Source organism: Lycorma delicatula, chromosome 2 (assembly GCF_047948215.1).
Source record: "Lycorma delicatula isolate Av1 chromosome 2, ASM4794821v1, whole genome shotgun sequence".
NCBI lineage: Eukaryota > Metazoa > Arthropoda > Insecta > Hemiptera > Fulgoridae > Lycorma > Lycorma delicatula.
The window spans coordinates 230,804,348-230,826,287 of record NC_134456.1 but is presented as its reverse complement, the minus strand read 5'-3'; the positions used below and the strand labels follow the sequence as shown (position 1 = coordinate 230,826,287).

Below are 21,940 nucleotides of genomic sequence, written 5' to 3'. Positions count from 1 at the left end.
GGAGGTGCTGCAGTTTCACAGTGCCTATACGCGAGCCGCCGCTGGTTTTATTATTAGCTGTTGTGAATCCTGTAAAAATAGATTTATATATTATATAACTAATTAACTTAAGGCTTAATATGTCTTTCCTATGCTATCTTTTCTTTTCTTTTTTCTATTTAGTCTCCGGAACCACCATAAGGTATTACTTCAGAGGATGAATGAGGATGATATGTATGAGTGTAAGTGATGTGTACTCTTGTACAGATCTCAGATCGACCGATCCTAGCCCATCGAGCTGGTCTAGTGGTTAACTCGTCATCACAAATCAGCAGATTTCAAAGTCGAGAGTTCTGAGGTTCAAAAACTATTATAGGCAGTGTTACTCTTATACGGATTTGAATACTAGATCGTGTATACCGATGTTCTTTGGTGGTTAGGTTTCAATTAACAACACATCTCAGTAATGGTCGAACTGAGACTGCACAAGACTGCACTTTATTTACATTCATACATATTATCCTCTGAAGTAATGCTTTACGATGGTTCCAGAGGCTAAACAGAAAAGAAAGGTTGATCATTCCTGAGATATGTGGTTAATTGAAACCCAACCACCAAAGAACATTGGTATCCACGATCTAGTATTCAAATCTGTATAAAAGTAACTGCCTTTACTAGGATTTGAATGTTGAAACTCTCGACTTCGAAATCAACTGATTTGCAATTACGGGTTTTTCTATGCTATCTAGATTTTTGTATCTGTTCTTAAAGAATTTGTAAAATGTGTATAGAAAAATTGCTGCAAGAACAGAGGTACACATATCTATTAGTTAAGTATTTAGCATCTCAACGTTTTATGTATATGAATTAGGTTTTGACTGGTCCACTTCATTCTCTAAAGTGTCTAATTAATTGTCAAAATATTTTGCTAGAATAATTTTGAAACCTAAGTATGTGTTTTCTTTCCACGATTAATCTTTGTGTATTTTCATTTTGTTTTTAGGTAAAAGTATTAGAGGTAAGGTGTCAGTTATGGAAAAAATGATAAATATCTTTAGTATGTTTTTATATGGATTGGTGATTTTGATTATAATAATAATTTTAGAGAAATCATTGTTCAGCAGTTTATTCCGTAGAAAAATCGTAAGTATTTTTTTATTTTTTTTATTTAGTATCATTACTTTTTTTTGTATATTTTAGATAAGACAATACTGATCTACTTACTTATCCTTTCACCAGGCATTACTAAAATTTTTCTTCCGGCTGAGATGTACATTTCATTGATCATGTATTTTTTACAATTTTAAAATAAATAATTGCAAAATTTTAATGTTATATTATTTTACCAGTTCCCTGTCGTTTGCCTGTGACAAAAAATAAACTTTCCCACATCATATCAAAATGTACTAATAATTTTATCCTTGATCTAAAAATGGATATATCAGAATAAGATTTTTCTAAATGTTTATTTCTTTGAATTTTTTCATTTTATAATCTTAAGAAATAAGTTTTTAAAACTTATGTAATTTAATGCTGTTCATAGGTAATAATATTTATCTGTTATCAGTTTGTACTCTGCTGATTTTGATTCAGTAGTAATTAATGTTACATAAACCTTCAAAAAGTATGTTTGGATTCTGAGTGTAAATTGATAAGAAGAGGTAGTCAGTGCATAGTACTGCAAATATTGTTAAAAAAAATCCTTCAACCATTATGATTCTATGTCGGTTCCAGTATAAATTTGTGATTATTTGGATATCATTGAACTTAGATGTTTTAAAATTGGCAATAATTTATTTAATTTTACCTTATAATTTAAAAAAAAAATAATATAATATTAATGGACATTAAAATCGGTCACTATTTATAATCAGTATATTTTAAAATTATTATCATTGACTCAAAGATAAAATACAGCAGTTATCATTAAGGTAATTTATTCTTTCTATTACTTACCTTCCTATTGATTAAAAACATTTTTTTTTTATTTATCCAGTATTGTATTTCTTATGACCTTGAACAAGTGCTTTGTGGTTTAAGCCAGGTACAGTAAGAGAACAAAATAAAGTAAGTAAGAACAAAGTAAATACAGATAATTAAGGATATTGAATGTAGTATCGATGAGTAATTTCAAGTTTTAAAATCATGTAATTATGCATGAAAAAAATGAGTTTTATATACAGTGCCTCAATTTTAGGCCTCAGATTAATAGTAGAAGGAAGATTAAAGAAAAACAAACCAACATACTTGGCGTTTATAGACCTAGAAAAGGCATTTGATAACGTAGACTGGGATAAAATGTTCAGCATTTAAAAAAAATTAGGGTTCAAATACAGAGATAGAAGAACAATTGCTAACATGTACAGGAACCAAACAGAAACAGTAACAATTGAAGAACATAAGAAAGAAGCCGTAATAAGAAAGGGAGTCCGACAAGGATGTTCCCTATCTCCGTTACTTTTTAATCTTTACATGGAACTAGCAGTTAATGATGTTAAAGAACAATTTAGATTCAGAGTAACAGTACAAGGTGAAAAGATAAAGATGCTACGATTTTCTGATGATATAGTAATTCTAGCGGAAAGAAGGATTTAGAAGAAACAATGAACGGCATAGATGAAGTCCTACGCAAGAACTATCGCATGAAAATAAACAAGAACAAAACAAAAGTAATGAAATGTAGTAGAAATAACAAAGATGGACCACTGAATGTGAAAATAGGAGGAGAAAAAATTATGGAGGTAGAAGAATTTTGTTATTTGGGAAGTAGAATTACTAAAGATGGACGAAGCAGGAGCGATATAAAATGCCGAAAAGCACAAGCTAAACGAGCCTTCAGTAAGAAATATAATTTGTTTACATCAAAAATTAATTTAAAAATCAGGAAAAATTTTTTGAAAGTATATGTTTGGAGCGTCGCTTTATATGGAAGTGAAACTTGGACAATCAGAGTATCTGAGAAGAAAAGATTAGAAGCTTTTGAAATGTGGTGCTACATGAGAATGTTAAAAATCAGATGGGTGGATAAAGTGACAAATGAAGAGGTATTGCGGCAAATAGATGAAGAAAGAAGCATTTGAAAAAATATAGCTAAAAGAAGAGACAGACTTATGGGCCACATATTAAGGCATCCTGGAATAGTAGCTTTACTATTGGAAGTACAGGTAGTAGGAAAAAATTGTGTAGGCAGGCCATGTTTGGAATATGTAAAACAAATTGTTAGGGATGTAGGATGTAGAGTGTATACTGAAATGAAACGACTAGCACTAGATAGTGAATCTTGGAGAGCTGCATCAAACCAGTCAAATGACTGAAGACAAAAAAAATACAGTGCATGTTTTGCTGTGTGACATTGACTGGGATATGGATGTTGTAAAAGTAAATAAAAGTCAAACTTCCTGCTCAGTTGAAAAACACTTTAATTTTATTTAAAAAAAAATACAGTAGCATGCAAATTAATGTAAACACAGATGTTATTTAATAAAAATAATTTTATTTGGAAAAAACTCATATCTGTACATTTTGTGAATATTTAGTGATTAATATGACCTTCTTTACTCTTAAACACTCACATACACGATTTGGCAAGTACTATATATTTTTTTTTATTTCTTCATCATGAAATCATACCGATATTATTGCTTTAATAAGGTCAGTTTTTGTGGTATAATTAATTTTTGAGAATAGTTTTTTTGTCTCTTGCCCAAAGATTTTCAATTGGGTTTAAATCTGGAAAGTTACTTGGCCGCACAAACACTTTAATGTTTCATTCTTCAAAAATTTGGCTTTTTTTTGGCACTATGGCATGGTACTAAATCCTTTTTGAATACTCCATTGCCTTATAGGAATTTATTTTAAAGTTATGTTACAACCCTTTACTTCAGAATGTTGATATATCCATCACTTTTTAACTTGCCATCTACTGGAAGTCATTACTTCCAGTAGATGGGTTCTAGTTTCAGATTTTTTTCTGTGAGATGTTTAACTGATTTTTGGATACGAGCCGGTGATGTATTTTCATCTTATGCTTTTCTAATATATGGAACCCTTTGCAGTAATAACAGATCGTATGTTTGAGTAGTTTTTCTTTTATAGCAGCGCTTGCCTTTCCTTTGAGGTGAAAAGGAACCATTTTCTTTAAATTAATTTAAAATAGCATTTACTGTCTCTACTCCAATACCACATTCATAAGTTATTTGTCATTGTGTCATACTGGTATGTAAAGAAAGAGAAAAATTTTCCAACTCTTTCTTGGAGTTATGTACATTATTATATATTCAAGACATAAAACAAAAAATACAAAAATATGTTTCTGTAATAAAAATGAAATAAACTTTCACAAAATACTATTTATGATATGAAAATGGCTAAATAACCAAACAACGATTCACTTTTCTCAGAGAACTTAAAGAATGGATGTGGCCAAGCAGTGTAGCCACAACATAGAAATAAAAAAAAATCCCCTATATTCGGATTATTTTGCATGCTATTTTAAATGTTCCATTGAATAAATCTAGTTCTTCTGAAATTGAAAGTTATGATCAAAGTAATGCTGCAGCCAATAACATGGAATTAGGAATTTTGTCCTCTGCTCAATCTTCCTGGAATGACATTAAGCTCCTAGAGAGATTTGGTCAATAGTAATAATTTAAAGTTAATAGATATTAAACAGCACCTTATAAAAGATTAGGTTTCTAAATGAAAATCTTGTGACGTATATGATGTAATATGCACCTTTAAAAGACTGTGTATTTTTTACCGTGTTTTTGACATTGTATTTGTAGAAATTCCAAATTCATGAAGATGTTATTACCTATAGTCTTGATAATTTTAAAATCATCTCATTATGATGCAGAATCTTGAAAATATTTCATTATCTCCTTCAGAAAAAGAGAACTACCTAGCAAATTTGAATGGAAATTTGGGTCAAGTTATGACACAATTAAAAAATGTAGAGGTTGCCAGATATTTTATATTGGCTTGTAGGTGTTTTTATTAGAACTATGTTTAAAGTTATATGCAGATTTATGTTTATAAGATAAACATAAAGTTGTATGTTTGAAGTTTATAAGATACCTTAAACATCCTAAAGTTATAAACGAATTAAGAATGTTGATTTTCCATTCTTTAGATATTTTACATCATAAACACTTTCTGTTTCTTTTACCCAAGCGGTAAGGTGAGTTGGACTGCATTCTCCATTTCAGTGTTATTAACTTATTCACTTCTTTTATCAGTCTCATCTATAAAATTGAAAATAAAGATAACATTGCACTACCTTATCTTAGACAGTTCCCACTGAAAAAATTACAGTTCCTTTCCCATTATAGTCCTTAGTACTTCCGTAAATTTGTACATGTCTTTTTTCACTTTAATAATAAGTGGAATGACCCTTTTGTGCTTAATATTTTCCACACTTTCTGTGGATATTATTTTAGACTTTTTTTATATTTTTAAGGGTTATATTCTGATATTTTCCTTACTACAAATTGTTTTTAATTGCCTGCTACATGCAAAGACCAAATCATTGTTGACCTTTCATTCCAGAACCTACATTTTTCAACTGGTGTTCCACTTTTTCTTGAATTATTTTATCTAATATCTATTAAAAGGTTTTAGTGAATGGAACTTCAGTATAATCAAAACCTTTTTATGAATAGAAATAATAAACATCCTGTAGATATTCTTCTGGCATGTGCTTTTCTCCACACAGCTTTTGTCATTTGATTCTACCTACATACCCTGCTTGACCAATTATCTTTATGACCTCTATTCATTTTTTCTGGATATTTCCCAATTACATTCTGTTTAATGTCCCTTGTTGTTTGTTAGTGTGTTATCAGTTAAACATGAAAAATGGATCATTTCATTCAAAAGGTTCAAAGTTCGGAATCCAGTCACTTTTGATATTTTTTATATGCCAGATCAGTCTATACAACATTACTATGTACAAAGTATGATAATATGACTTAGCATAGGTCTCATTTTATTTTATTGTTATGAATCTTATTAATGCTTTCATTTGAATTACAGATAAAACCGACTGTTAATGAAAAAGAAAATGAAGACGTTATTCAAGAAAGAGAACGTGTTTTTAACAGAGATGTCTTGTTGAATAAACAAAACATATTAGTCAGTAATTTGTGTAAGGTAAATATTTTAAAGTTTGTATTTACCAGTAAATTTTTTATTTGTGTATAACATGTTTAATTTTGAGAATGAATATTTCTGTTACTGATACATAGGCTGTTTATATAAATTAATCTTGGTTGAGTGTTATAAACAAACAGATTTTCAGAGCGACATAGAACATGTGCAGGAGACATCAGTTATCTTAAATATCATCACACATACAGTCAGTTGCTATTTTTTTCTTTACCGTTTGAGTAGTACATGGTGAAATATGGAGGTGATTGCTGCTGCTTCCACCATTTGTGTGAGGTATGTAGCATCATTGGATCTGGGCACATCTGTAGCCCAGATCCATTCTTGGCTGTGTGACATTTATAATAATAATAAGTGATGGTTCTGTGAGAGAATGGTGCAGGAAATTCAGGCAAGGGCAAACTAATCTTCACAATAAGGAAGGAAGAGGATGGGCAACATTCCATAGTGAGAGAGATGAACTTTTGAAAAAATCGAACTTGTCATTTATGATAAATGCCATGGAAAGTTTTCTCAAATTTCAAGGTTCACTCTTAATGGGATTTTTACAGACAGATTGACTTTTTGTAAGTACCTTTTGTAAGTAAAGTGAAAAGAATGGGAACAGCATTGACTTTTCTTTAGCAATAAAAGAATAAAGGAAGTGAATCTCTTAACAATATTGCTACTAGGCACTAGAAACAGATTCGATTCATCAGCAATGAGACATAAGAATGTTCCAACAGTAGGTGCACACACTCACTTACTCACTCTTTCTCTCTCTCTCTCTCTCTCTCTCTCTCTCTCTCTCTCTCTCTCTCTCTCTCAAGCACACACACACAAAATAAAAATTTTAGGAGAGTGAAACAGAATAAATGGCAAAGGATGCTAACAAAGGGGATAATTTTTTTAGATGTATTCCACAGCCTCACACTGCTGCTACTACTAATAGTATGTTATACAAGTTTGAGTGGCAATCATCCCTCATATAGCCCTGATTTGGCAGCATCTGATTTTCTTCTGTTCGTAAAATTCAAGAATTGGCCATCTACTCAACAGTTCAAAAGCAATTATTACATCATGGGTCGTATGAGAAAATGATTATATTAAAGAAGCGCATTCTATAGGTAAAAATATATAAATAAAAAAATTAACTAAGCCAGGTTTGAAAGTTTTTTTATTTTCCAATTGTCTAAATATAAATTAATACTTCACCAGATCTTTTTTGATGCCAAAAATGGAAGGTGTGAATTTTGTGGCTTTAAGTAATTTTTTTTTAAGGATTCAAAAATTGGTACCCAAAGCTTTGTACTTCTACCATTCTAAATGCATTTCTGGTAAAAAAATAGATTCATCATTGAATAAAATTGAATTAAGACTATTTTGATACTCTTAGATCCAAAAACAAAAGTCTGATCTTATATCTGAAAGTTAACTAGTTGAAAGCATTGAATGGTTTGTGAATGAAACTAATAAAAATTCTCCTTACTTTATTATGCATATACGATTCTGTTAAGAAAAAACTAAATTTTCTGAAAAATTGTTAATAAAAACTGTTAATAAAAATTACTTCTATTTTATCCAAACCTTCATTGAAATTATTTTTATATCATAAAAGATTTGAATTGAAGTGATCTACATGTTATTTAGTTTTTGTATCCTGATTTTAATGAATGAATTTCATTGTATCCAATAATTAATTTCACAAGATAAAATATTAATATTACTCGATTAACTTTTAAGTAAACCTTGACTCTGAGAAAAATGTTTTTAAATCATCTAAGTAGACATTAGATTCATTTATACTGTATTTTTTCTTCTATTCCATTTTTAACTCTAAAAGCAATGGTAGACATTGTTGAACAATGACGGAATGATGTGGAATATGCAGAGTGATTACAAATGAAATATACACTTTAGATAGCTTATTAAAAATGTATTTTTTTAAGAGTAGAGATGATTACTTACATGATTATATAGAAGAAATCTTTAAATTTTTATTTACAAATGTTATATGTTTGCTGCATTTGTAACACGACAGATATCAACATAGTAGTCAAATTCGTCACAAACAAGTGTAAGCATATATCGGTGCATTGTTTTAAAGTCGTCGACAACAGGAAGGGATGCTACAAAAACTTTGTCTTTACATAAAAAGTGGTTGTAAGGTGTTAATTCTGGATTACGCGGTGACCAACGGTTAACCACCATGTTTTTCTCACTTGCATGGCCAGTCCATCGTCTGGGAAGGCATTCATCCAGATATTTCAGATTATCGTAAAATTCTTTTGATAACCACGAAGCGATATCAAGTAATAATTTCTTATAAACATACGTACCAGTAATAATTTTAGTTGTTTCATCTTTATTATCACCCGTAACCTCATAAAAAGCCTCAGTCGGGATTCCGGCTTCGGCTTTTTCCCAGTTGAAAGTCGATTCTCGAATCTGAGGGTCGGCTTTATTGTAAATTTCAATTAATTCTTTTGATTCTTTATTACAAAACCAATTATCAAATCGTTTTCCACCATCATGACATAATTTTGTTGCATTAAAAAAATCCGTATTTGTATTGATAATTAGCTTAAAATCACCAAAGATACCGTATGAATAGTTGTCTGATCTGTTCGTAACATACACCGATTAAACTCATTTGTATCTATGTAAATAAAACGATGATTCTTAACAACAATATAATGTTGATTTTAAATATTGCCACTTTTTAATATAGACCTATAAAAATGTGTGATATTTCTGATAAATTGAACAGTTTAAATTATTGTAACAATATTAAAAATATTAGTGAAACGAACTATAATAAGCCATATATATTTGAAAATAAATGGAGTTTAAAGAAACAAAGAATGACGAATCCACAGTCGCATCAATTTTGGTAAAAATTGGTTTGGGAAAATATTTTTACCGCGACTATTTAATGATCTTACACAATCACATTTGAATGAAATTAATAATTCTAAAGAAGTTTATGTAGTATATAAGGGGTAAATAAGACTGGTCATAATTATCACGACGTAGAATTTAAACGCGGTATTGAAGTTACATATTAAGTCGTATACACTTTAGAGATGTCGTTTTGTAATAAATGTAAATTTAGAACGTCATCGCGTAATTGCGCTGTAGTTGAAAAAAATAAAATACTATCTAGTTTGTAATGAAACTAAATTAAGCTAAAAAAAATAGTCTAATTAAAGAAATCGATCGCGTTGTATAGAATGGATAGACTATTTTTTTTCTTCTTTTCACCATATATTGATCGATTTCTTTATGACCGCATGGAAGTATAACTGTAAGGTTTTCTAATATGAATTTTTTATCGTCGTATGGAGAGAGAACCTTCTTACGTTGATCATTCGAGTAAATTTGATGATTAAAACTACGTAATGATTTCGATATGGAATATGAAATGTTTCTATTGTGAATAAAGAATCTTTATACATTTCACGATTTAAAAATTTCAAATTATAATCTTTATCGAATATACGAGAACCCTTTGAAATCTCCTTGGCTGTCTTTTTTTGTTGTAAATGATATTCGGTGGCACCCGAAAGTAAAGAATTCATTTTAGCTCTTAACCCAACAAATTCATAGATTAATGACCATTCATTTCATCTTTTAAACGATCTATATCGTATTTATTCTATATGTAAAAATTTCAACCTCTTCATCTAAATGTTAATCCTCCCCAAAATTCCTCAAAATGTTCATCTTTTGTTGGTGTAATTGAGTATAATAACTAATCTGTAACTGCCATTAAACGTTTTATGTTTTCATGACCTGTAACTAGGTAAAAGATTATTGTAGTGATAGTCAGTAGTGTGGAAATAGGGGTACTACAATCATACTGATTTTTCTAAATCTGTTAAGCCTACTGAACTAACTGCCTTCTAACTGCTAAGCCCACATATATGGGTTTGTTTAAGTATATATTTTTCTTCAACATTGATAATCCAACCACATCCTTTCCGTAAATATAAAAATGTCTAGCTCTTGGACCAGCGTTTAATTTTTTAAACTTTGATTTCAAAGTTTAAACGCATTAATCTTATCTTTAGTTTTACACCACTCATGGAAATTTTTCTCAACATAATCTTTCAAACATGGATATTGATTAAAACAAGCGGTTCTACGTATTTTCAACAACACCATATCCTGTTGAAAAATACAATTTTAACGTTCTTTAATGTAAAACATATTTGTATTTATCTTCCAAATTTCTGAATAATTTTTTTTACACGCTACACGTTTTTAATCACACACAAACGGAGAAATCGTACTATATGGAATGGATTTTTTCTCTGGCGCGAGTGGATAATCTCTATGCGTTTCATGTAAGTGTTTAGGATATGCTAAATCGACTTATGAAATATAACCCGTTTCTGCATCATCTTTCACATTGTTCAGACGGTTTACGAATAAATATTCAAGTTCGTTTTCATAACACCATCTGAATCCGTCTACAGGCAACGGTTTCATCATAGATCGTCCCTAAAAAAATAGAACATCGTAATATTTAATGAATTTTATCGGTTTATGTTTTATCGAAACTTTCCTCGTAATTCAGATGGTTCGCCATGGCGTAACGATTGGGGGAATCATTGACACGCCGCCACGAATGCCTTTTTCAAAAAAACAAATACACACGGATCTAAATTATTTATTTCGATCATTTCATTACGGTAACTTTCAAATACATCAGCCAACAACATGACATTCAATTTCATATAAAAAATCAAACGAGCGTGTTGATTTTAAAAATATCCAAACGTTTTTCGCATGCTTATAATTCAAATCAAAGATGTGTTGTTGCTTTAAATCATCATAAAACTCTTCGATGGGTGGTAGTTGTGTTTCATTGAAAACAGATGCCGATTTAATTTACATATATGGATTTTATTATCGCGATAATGGTTTTTTATATCGCTTTGAAACTGTGAATAAGTTGTTTTAAAGAATGCGTATGATATGTGACCGTCTAACAATTCACAACAACTATGAAATAAATTTTGTACTAGTTCGTCAAGACTATAAGATAGAAATTGATATGAATATATAAATCGATACGATATTTTATTCTTGAGTGTTATAGATAGAAGCTTTGCACTATTGTAACGGCATAAATTATGAAATACTATTGGAATAAATGTTATGAGTTTAAAATTTCAATTTCAATTTTCATGTGCGGGACCAATAAATTTACCACCAGTATGAAAATGATGTCACACGATTCTCGTCACTGTAAAATTCATCACCACATATAACACATTTAGTGTCTTTTTAAAATTTTTCTTGATCTTCTGCGGTCATAGTCAAAAGAAATTAACAACTAGAAAAGGGTTCCGTTTTCTAGTTGTTAATTCCTTTTCGAAATACTCGTACTTTTCACATAAATCAATGAGAAACTTTTCAAATATTTTATCATCTGTTCTTATTCGGTCCTCCTCTATGAATCATGAGACCTTGCCGTTGGTGAGTGCTCAGGGATACAGAGTAGCTGGACCGAAGGTGCAACCATATCGGAGAGGTATCTGTTGAGAGCCAGACTAAGGAATGATTCCTGAAAGAGGGCAGCAGCTCTTTCAGTAGTTGTTAGGGGCGTGAGTCAGGACGACTTAAACGGCCGTATCAACATCACTCAGTCCTCTGAGTACTGCGCAGCTGAAAGCAATGGAAAACTACAGCTGCTTTTTTTCCAAGAAAATGTGGCTCTGTGCATTTTCACATAGAAATAATGGAGGCGCCTTCCTTGGTAAAATATTCCGGAGGTAAAATAGTCCCCCGTTCGGATCTCCGGGTGGGGACTACTAAGGAAGGGGTCACCAGAAAATTAAAAAATAACATTCTACGAGTCGGAGCGTGGAATGTTAGAAGCTTGAAAAAGGTTGGTAGGCTAGAAAATTTAAAAAGGGAAATGGGTAGGACAAATGTGGATATAGTAGGAATTAGTGAGGTTCGGTGGGAGTCGCTTTAATATTGGAAGGACAGGTAGAAGGGAAAAATTGTGTAGGCAGGCCACGTTTGGAGTATGTAAAACAAATTGTTGGGGATGTAGGATGTAGAGGGTATACTGAAATGAAACGACTAGCACTAGATAGGGAATCTTGGAGAGCTGCATCAAACCAGTCAAATGACTGAAGACAAAAAAAAAAAAAAACTTATTCGGTATAATTTTGACTCTACAACACATTCATTTTCATTTATTATAACAAACAATATTCAGACAGTTTGAGTGTTTTTGTTGTATTAGTGGTGGCGGGTTCAGGATTCGTAAATTGATTTGGAATGATAAACGATTCGAAATCTGCATGTATAACAAAAGGAGCGCGTAAGGTTGAATAATAATCTCTGAATGATACTATTACCACGGGTACGTTTCTCTCCAACGCCGATCCATTCTTTCGGTATTCTAATTCTCTGAATCTTTTCCTGCTTACAATCTTCAATATGTATTTCGATTCGTTTTTCGCCTCCGTCTCACTAGTGCGAGATTTAAACCAGTACAAACAATAGAGACAATATTCACATTTTCTATAACTTTTATTCATATTACCCCTCAATCTAGATAAGCCGTTATATCCATTTATCATGTTTATTAAAGTAGAAGATCGATTTATTAATATAAGATCAGTTAATAATAACAACCATCCTACTGTTCTTTGATTATTATTACCAACACGTTTTACATATACTTTATTAAAATTAAATATTGATTATCATTTTCGATATCATAACACGTTTACACCAATATCTGGGTTTTCAGATTCAAATTCATCAATCTTTTACCGAAACAGGATACTATATTCCTTTCATGTTTAAATAATTTTCAAAGTTTTTATAGAATGAAATACGATAATTATATCCGTTGTCGAATAGTTGGGCTAGAATACACCATAAGAAACATTTTTGATCATCATTCTTTATATTTATTACAGCCTCTTTCTTAAATAAAGCTTTCGGTAATGGTAAATATGTATTGTTTTCACCGTAAAGTAGATTGAATTCTGATAGTGAAAGATGTAATCTCAATATTTTATTTATTACCCAACCGCTACCCATTTGTTTAAACTTTTCGAAAGATTCTTTAATTTGTTCATAAACCTCTAAATACTGTTCGTTCAAATTGGCTTGATTTTTGCAAACATTTAGTCGCAATTGCTTGCTGTCGCTGTGTTTTTTTTTTTTTTTTGTATTTGTCTGCAATATCATATTAAGGGGTCAAAGGTCAAAATGCTGCATGCTGTCGTTGTTTTGAATGCGTCTGTCTGCAGCGTGAGCCGCATTCGAAAAAAATAAATCGGCCAAAGCGCCGTAATTTATTTTGATAGTTCTCTTGAAGCAGAATAGTTCTCAACAACCGACCTTGAGATCAGTTGTTGATCCGCATGGATCCATGCGACCGCAACACCGTGCATGGATTTATATTACACATACATGATCGAGCTGCAAGGACGCTCTTTTCGTTGCGTACCGGATCGGAGCGATGGAGAATGTATGTTATTCCTGAGAAATAATTTTCTTGTTGAAAATCACAAAATTGCGTCCAGAAGAAAAACAAAGCAAAATAGGACTTGTCAATATGATGTTGAACCTGAAGTTCGGCTAATACGTTCCGGAACACTCTGTATGCTTTATGCTCTAACACCGTCTGCTTATCAAAAATGTGTAATTACTAGAAACAGTGCTTACACAAAGAGGTTCCTACTTAATTAAATTTGAACTCTATTGGAGTTCAATAGGGAAATAACTTAACCTGTGGGATTATCCCAGATCATGTTTAACTTATCAGTTGAATGAATCTGATCTCTTAGCTGCTTCTAAAATGTAGAAAAAATTAATAAAACTTTTTTATTGCCTTTTAATCTAAAATTACTTTTATGCTTTTATTGTTGCAGTTTTATCAACACGGTTTTGGAAAGAAAACTGAAGTTGTAAATAATGTTTCATTTGTTGTGAATCAAGGAGATTGCTTCGGAATTTTGGGTCTACAGAATTCTGGTAAAACTGCAATTGTTGAGGTAAATGTTTGTTATCTTTATTAAAAGGAATCTACTTTCATTTTATGTCTATTTTTCGGTATAATTTTGTTCAAGTGTACTACGTATATCATTATTAAACATCTTTGAATGTTTGTTCTTCCTAGAACAAAAGTGGAATGAATGAATGAACTAATATTATGAGTAGATGTTTTAGTAACCAAGCTACTTGTCTGTCTTCTTCTGAATCTGTTCTTCTTTGAAGAGATTTTTTTTCTTCTACATATAAGATTTTCCTTTCTTCTATTAGAATTTTATTTCATTTTCTTATAACAATAGTTGTTCTTTTTTCCTATGACATTAGTTGCTATTTAGTTTTTTTTTTGTCATATTACTTATTTACTTTTATCTAATTTAACTCCATTTTTACAATTTAAAACTGTTGTTTACCTCAATAAGCCTTTGATATTTATATTTTTTAGAAATATTATTTTTCTTATTTATGATTAGAGTTAACTACAAAGTTTTAAAATTAATTAAAAGGACAAATACTGTACACAAAGAGATGTCTAACAACTTTTATTTAGGAATCTGGAGAAGAATTTAATTATTTGGATTTAAAATTTTTAACTTTTCCATATTTTTTTGCGGCTTCTAAACTGTAGCCAAAACATTAAACATAAATTACAGTTAATAATAAATTATTGATAGAACATAAGTTAATGAATTTCACAAATCGGTGGAAGCTTGAGTAATATTTATCATTCAGATGTGAATGTAGCTAAAAAGCTGCAGTAAAGGGAAATTTAGGTTAATAAAAATTAGTAAACAAATTATATAGAAATTGCAAGATTGAATTTTTCCAAAACTAGGACAAAAGGGATTTCAGGCGCGCATGTCATGTGATGAATTCTTTAAAAGGACAGTTTGGAGACTGGACTATGAAAATGGCAGACAGGATCTAGGCTTTCTTTTTGTATAACATTTCAGATGATGCAAATTGCCAGACGATTTACAAAAAAAAAAGATTAAATCAAAAATATGCATTTGCTTTACAGGAAATAAGATACGGAATTCAAAGGGAAAGTTAAAAGATGAAATGAATGGTAAATGCCATATTGCAAGCCAACAAGTCCAGTTTTCAATATTTCATTGAAAATGCAATATAGAAACTGTGGCAGAACACTAGTATAACTTTGAAAATTGTGGATGGTTTGGTTGATCTCTTGATCTGAATGAAGAAACACAACCATTATTTTTAGGAGATCCTTATTACTGACATCTTTAGAATGAAGCACGGTACAGACTATTTTGAGCACAAGTTTGTAGGTAGGTAGTGTTTGTTTAGTTTTCTCTTCAGCCTTTGGAGTAATGAGACTCCATGACAAAAAGCAGGATTTAGATTGTATGATATTAATGGATTGGATAAAGTGAGAAATTCTAATTAGCCATTAAAAATTGATGGGAAAACCTACAAATTTATGTAATTGCCTGTGCACATGTAAAAACATTCACAGAAAAGAATAATTTTTTATGATTAATTCTAAGTAATTTGTTATAAGATCTAGAGTTGTTTTTTTGTTGTTTTTTTTCAAATAATGTTATAGAAAATGTACCCTATTTTATGCAGGAGTATATTACACTGGCTATTAAGAGTTTAAAATTAATATATATTAAAAAATTCTTATTCTAAAAAATATATAATCTGTACTACCAACTTATAAAATGATATTTAATAACTAAGAAGTAACAGAATAAATAAATGCAAGTCTACTATCCTTAACGTCAATAACACACATTTTCCTGGATTCTAATTTGTTAAATAATAATTTTGTTTAACTTTTATAATTATTTTAATAATACTTTGTTTAATAATTTTAAACTATTAAAATTATTAAAAATTGCAAACGATCCACTTCCAAATTATATGAAAGGGGGTTCTTTTTTCTTCTTCACTAGAGTTTTTGGAACATAGTTTATGGGTTATTTTAAGATGATTTGAAAACTCCTTAGATATGTAATTTAATAATAATTTTTTATTCATTAACTAATAATCAATTTAGAGTAGAATATAAATAAGATTAATGATATGGCCAGATATCAAAGAATTCCACAAAATCTCTAAATACAAAATATGGAAAAATCAAATCAATAAATTTAAATATCTTAAAACTTATATGCTCCATTGTATTTAATAATAGAAATAAACATATTGATACTGAATTAATAAAAATTTCCAAAGCTCAAATATATTACTACTCTATTACATACTAAAGGGAGTTCCCTTAGCTTTTTAGGATGGATGCCATTAACAGTCCTATCTCATTGAGGCAAATACTGATAATTAGCTAAAAAAGGTTTTAAAAGGATTATTTCTCTATAATTTAAAGTGTTTTAAAGCATTATCATATTTCATCATTCTGTTCAATGTTATAATTATTAAAGTATACTGCTTTGTTGTAGCAGGAGTAAAAGTGTTCATTATATATATATATAGTTAGTAAAGAAAACCACTTTAAGTATTTTAACACTGTAATAAATGTTACATATAACATTTTATTTTTTTTTTGTCTTCAGTCATTTGACTGGTTTGATGCAGCTCTCCAAGATTCCCTATCTAGTGCTAGTCGTTTCATTTCGGTATACCCCCTTCATCCTTCATCCTACATCCCTAACAATTTGGTTTACATATTCCAAACATGGCCTGCCTACACAATTTTTTCCTACTACCTGTCCTTCCAATAGTAAAGTGACTATTCCAGGATGCCTTAGTATGTGGCCCATACGTCTGTCTCTTCTTTTAGTTATATTTTTTCAAATGCTTCTTTCTTCATCTATTTGCCGCAATAACTCTTCATTTGTCACTTTATCCACCCATCTGATTTTTAACATTCTCCTGTAGCACCACATTTCAAAAGCTTCTAATCTTTTCTTCTCAGATACTCCGATCGTCCAAGTTCACCTCCATATAAAGCGACACTCCAAACATATACTTTCAAAAATCTTTTCCTGATATTTAAATTAATTTTTGATGTAAACAAATTATATTTCTTACTGAAGGCTCGTTTCGCTTGTGCTATTCGGCATTTTATATCGCTCCTGCTTCATCCGTCTTTAGTAATTCTACTTCCCAAATAACAAAATTCTTCTACTTCCATTATCCTTTCTTCTCCTATTTTCACATTCAGTGGGCCATCATTGTTATTTTTACTACATTTCATTACTTTTGTTTTGTTCTTGTTTATTTTCATGCGATAGTTCTTGCATAGGACTTCATCTATGCCGTTCATTGTTTCTTCTAAATCCTTTTTACTCTCGGCTAGAATTACTATATCATCAGCAAATCGTAGCATCTTTATCTTTTCACCTTGTACTGTTACTCTGAATCTAAGTTGTTCTTTAACATCATTAACTGCTAGTACCATGTAAAGATTAAAAAACAACGGGGATAGGGAACATCCTTGTCAGTCTCCTTTTCTTATTACGACTTCTTTCTTATGTTCTTCAATTATTATTGTGGCTGTTTGGTTCCTGTAAATGTTAGCAATTGTTCTTCTATCTCTGTATTTGAACCCTAATTTTTTTTAAATGCTGAACATTTTATTCCAGTCTACGTTATCAAATGCCTTTTCTAGATCTATAAATGCCAAGTATGTTGGTTTGTTTTTCTTTAATCTTCCTTCCACTATTAATCTGTGGCCTAAAATTGCTTCCCTTGTCCCTATACTTTTCCTGAAACCAAATTGGTCTTCTCCTAACACTTCTTCCACTCTCCTCTCAATTCTTCTATACAGAATTCTAGTTAAGATTTTTGATGCATGACTAGTTAAAACTAATTGTTCTGTATTCTTCACATTTATCTGCCCCTGCTTTCTTTAGTATCATGATTATAACACTTTTTTTGAAGTCTGACGGAACTTCCCCTTTTTCATAAATATTACACACCAGTTTGTATAATCTATCAATTGCTTCCTCACCTGCACTGCGCAGTAATTCTACAGGTATTCCGTCTATTCCAGGAGCCTTTCTGCCATTCAAATCTTTTAATGCTCTTAAATTCAGATCTCAGTATTGTTTCTCCCCTTTCATCCTCTTCAACTTACTCTTCTATAACACCATTTTCTAATTCATTTCCTCCGTATTACTCTTCAAAATATTCCACCCACTTATCGACCTTTCCTTTCGTATTATAAATCGGTGTACCATCTTTGTTTAACACATTATTAGATTTTAATTTATGTATCGCAAAATTTTCCTTAACTTTCCTGTATGCTCCGTCTATTTTAAGAATGTTCATTTCTCTTTCAATTTCTGAACACTTTTCTTTAATCCACTCTTCTTTTGCTAGTTTGCACTTCCTGTTTATAGTATTTCTTAATTGTCGATAGTTCCTTTTACTTTCTTCATCACTAGCGTTCTTATATTTTCTATGTTCATCCATCAACTGCAATATATCATCTGAAAGCCAAGGTTTTCTACCAGTTCTCTTTGTTATGCCTAAGTTTGCTTCTGCTGATTTAAGAATTTCCTTTTTAACATACTCCCATTCTTCTTCTACATTTTTTACTTAATCTTTTTTACTCAGACCTCTTGCGATGTCCGCTTCAAAAATTTTCTTTGCCTCCTCTTCCTCAAGCTTCTCTAAATTCCATCGATTCATCTGACTCCTTTTCTTCAGGTTTTTAAACCCCAATCTACATTTCATTATCACCAAATTATGGTCGCTATCAATGTCTGCTCCAGGGTAAGTTTTGCAATCAACGAGTTGATTTCTAAATCTTTGCTTAACCATGATATTTAATCTATCTGATACCTTGCAGTATCGCCTGGCTTTTTCCAAGTGTATATATAAAAAAATAATTTTATTTGAAGTAATACTAAAATATAATGCTTTTATATTTGCCTTATTATAAATCAATTGTAGATACTTTTTTTTAATAGAAAAGAAAGTTTTATTTTACTGATATTTAGTAAGAGTAAACACCATGTTTATAATAAAATATGTAGATGGTAGATTTAAGAAAAAGCTGGAGGAAATTTATAAGGAAAGTTATTATATTCTTCACAGTTTTTATGTAATAAGAATCGTAACATCTTTATCTGTTGATGATTAAAATTTGCATATCAAGTCTCTTTAACAAATTAGTCAGATAACTAGAAATAAGATTATCATTTTAGTTTTTGTTAAATGTTTATTTAATAAAATAAACCATTATTTTTTGTTATTTTAGTTGTCTGTTAAATTTTTTCAAACAGGTGTTGGCGGGTTTAATAAACCCGAGCAGTGGTAATATTCGTGTACTTGGATTGGATTTAAAGAAAGACTTAAAAATGATCCAGGCTTATGTGGGGTTTTGTCCTACGAAGGTCCTTTTTAATCCTTTCCTTACACCAAAAGAATATCTGGAGTATTTTTCTCACCTAAAAAATATCCCAAAGAACAACATTAAACAGGTAAAAATATTTACCAGATGTTTAACAAAACATCTGCATAATACAATTATGCAATTTTTTGTTGTAATTGATAAAATGATATATATAAATAATAATTTATTCTCAGATTCTGGTTGATTTAGTGTTACATCTTTTTAGGATCTGTTTAGTAATTAAATCTAGTATGAAATTCATTAACTTGATAATACTAACTTAACTTAGTATTAACTTGATTCATACTCTCACATGTTCATAGCTTGGTCAAGATATTGAGAGATGGACAAATGAAAATGATTATATAATTATACAATATATTGGTTTAAAAACATAAGTAAAACAAGACAAATCAATAAAAATAATAATAATAATAATAGTAAATGTCAATAATAAACATTAATCATAGTAATCACAACCACAACAATAATAATAATAAAAAACAGTGATTACATACAAAACAGAATTTAAAGTAATTATTAGGATTTATTCACAGGTAGATAAATAATGAATAGCAGAATTCAGTTCCATTGACAAAAGACATTAGCATGACCGCTAGTCTTTTAACCACTTTTAACCACTAGCCTTATGTTAACAACAATAGTACAATAGATAAGACAAGTATAAAATTCTTTCACTGCAAATACCTTTGCTGTTCACAAAAAAAACTACTAACAATCTATGAATGAAATCTAGTACATTATCTCTTTCACTTATAACAGTAACTCACCAAACCATTTCTTGTTTTCATGTTCTGCAATCACTTGTAATGTCACGCTAATGTGAACTTAATTCACTAGAAATTCACTTCTTCACTAACCTCCTTGCAGAATACTCTCTCTGACTGACATCTCACAGAACTCTCCTCACAGACTAATATCATAACTTCTCGCTTAGACTGATTGTCAACTGGTCTTCCCCGGAGTACTTATACTCCTATCCTTTTTACCTGCTAGACTGAACCCAACTCAAAGCATGAGAATGATCATCTGCCCTCACACATTTCCATGAAATTCCTACTCTGGTCCGGTAACTCTTCTCACGGAATGCATCTGTTTAGGGGTGTCAGTAGGCAGTATTCCAAAGGATGATTGTTAAACGTACCTGTTACCATAACTGAAAGGGTTTCTTTTAGCCTCTTTCTGGATTCTCCCATTATTATATTTTCTACCACTTTCTTCTTATTGGTAGGAATCTGTTACTCAGATATGTTATTCCAGTCTTGTTACAACACTTTAAAAGATTCTATCTAGAACACAATTTTTTGAAAATTACTGTTACTGGCTGTAAAAGGAAGGTAGAATAAGGTTATATACTGATAGAAAGGTGTGTAAAATGTAGTTGAAGAAGAAGAATTTCACTGCACTCTGATATTATCAGTAAGGTTATCCTGAAAATTTTGAGTGAAAAAATGAATGATGAATATTATCCCATCTTCATTTAAAAATTACTGCTGCAAATTGTGTTAAATATTTTGTTAGGAAATAATTTCCTGATATTTTTTCATACTATTGAGATAGATTCTAATCATAAGAATTCTTTATTCTTTTTACATTACTGATTTTGGGAAAATTAGACAGTGATTGACATAATGGTGATCAAGGTTATGAATTTTTTTTTACTGTGAAATCAAATAAAAATAGTGAAACTAAATAATTTTAACATTAATTTATGCAAATAAATTATCACAGGACAAACAATGTTCAAGTGCATTCAGTTCTTGCAGCACAGAGATGCCATTAGACAGAACTTTCCTTGCTTATCCCTGGTAACATCATGGGATTATGCTTTACACATACATGAAATGTTGAAGTTGTTTGTGAGAATCCATACAAAGATGGGGGATGAATTTCCCCTGCCCTTTGGGGTTGTATTCATATTCAAAGCAGGTCTGGTCCCAAGAAGTAGCACACACTTGTGGATGAAGAAAATTATCACTTAAAAATTTGTTAAGGTTGCCTAAAGAAAAATCGCCACGTGTTTCATAACAGTAGAATGGAATGTTCAAGGTGCATGATCCTGAGTGGAAGATTTTGAGAATCAAAATATTTATCTTGCAATTTATGTAGTTTGTTAACTAAACTATACCCGTTTCCTTTGTTTGGAAGAAAATGATGTTCAGCTATAGACCATTTCCATTACCTTCACTCTTAGGACTATTGGACAGCAACAAATGTACACCAGATAACAATGCCTGTATTTAGAGAAGTACAGTCATACCTCATTTAACGTTATCTTTGATAATGAAGCTTTGATGTAACAAACTCCATAATTTATAATCTATTTGGTTATTTCTTAAAAACCTATTTGATGCAAACATTGCTAAAGGATAAATGAAGATAAAACACTGTAGAACAATGAACATTTTTACAAACACATTATTTATTAGTTGAAAATAT

At 30.5% G+C, this 21,940-nt stretch overlaps 1 protein-coding gene across 2 annotated transcripts in view; it reads left to right on the top strand.

Moving 5' to 3' along the window:
* The window catches only part of LOC142320385 (ATP-binding cassette sub-family A member 17-like), a 67,108-nt gene that overhangs the window by 17,472 nt on the left and 27,696 nt on the right, over nucleotides 1-21,940 (top strand). For both annotated transcript variants that reach the window (XM_075358090.1, XM_075358091.1), the window contains 4 exons: nucleotides 983-1,122; nucleotides 6,013-6,129; nucleotides 14,034-14,156; nucleotides 19,371-19,568. In XM_075358090.1, the coding sequence (XP_075214205.1) occupies nucleotides 983-1,122; nucleotides 6,013-6,129; nucleotides 14,034-14,156; nucleotides 19,371-19,568 (578 nt within the window). The remainder of the gene's footprint in view (nucleotides 1-982; nucleotides 1,123-6,012; nucleotides 6,130-14,033; nucleotides 14,157-19,370; nucleotides 19,569-21,940) is intronic.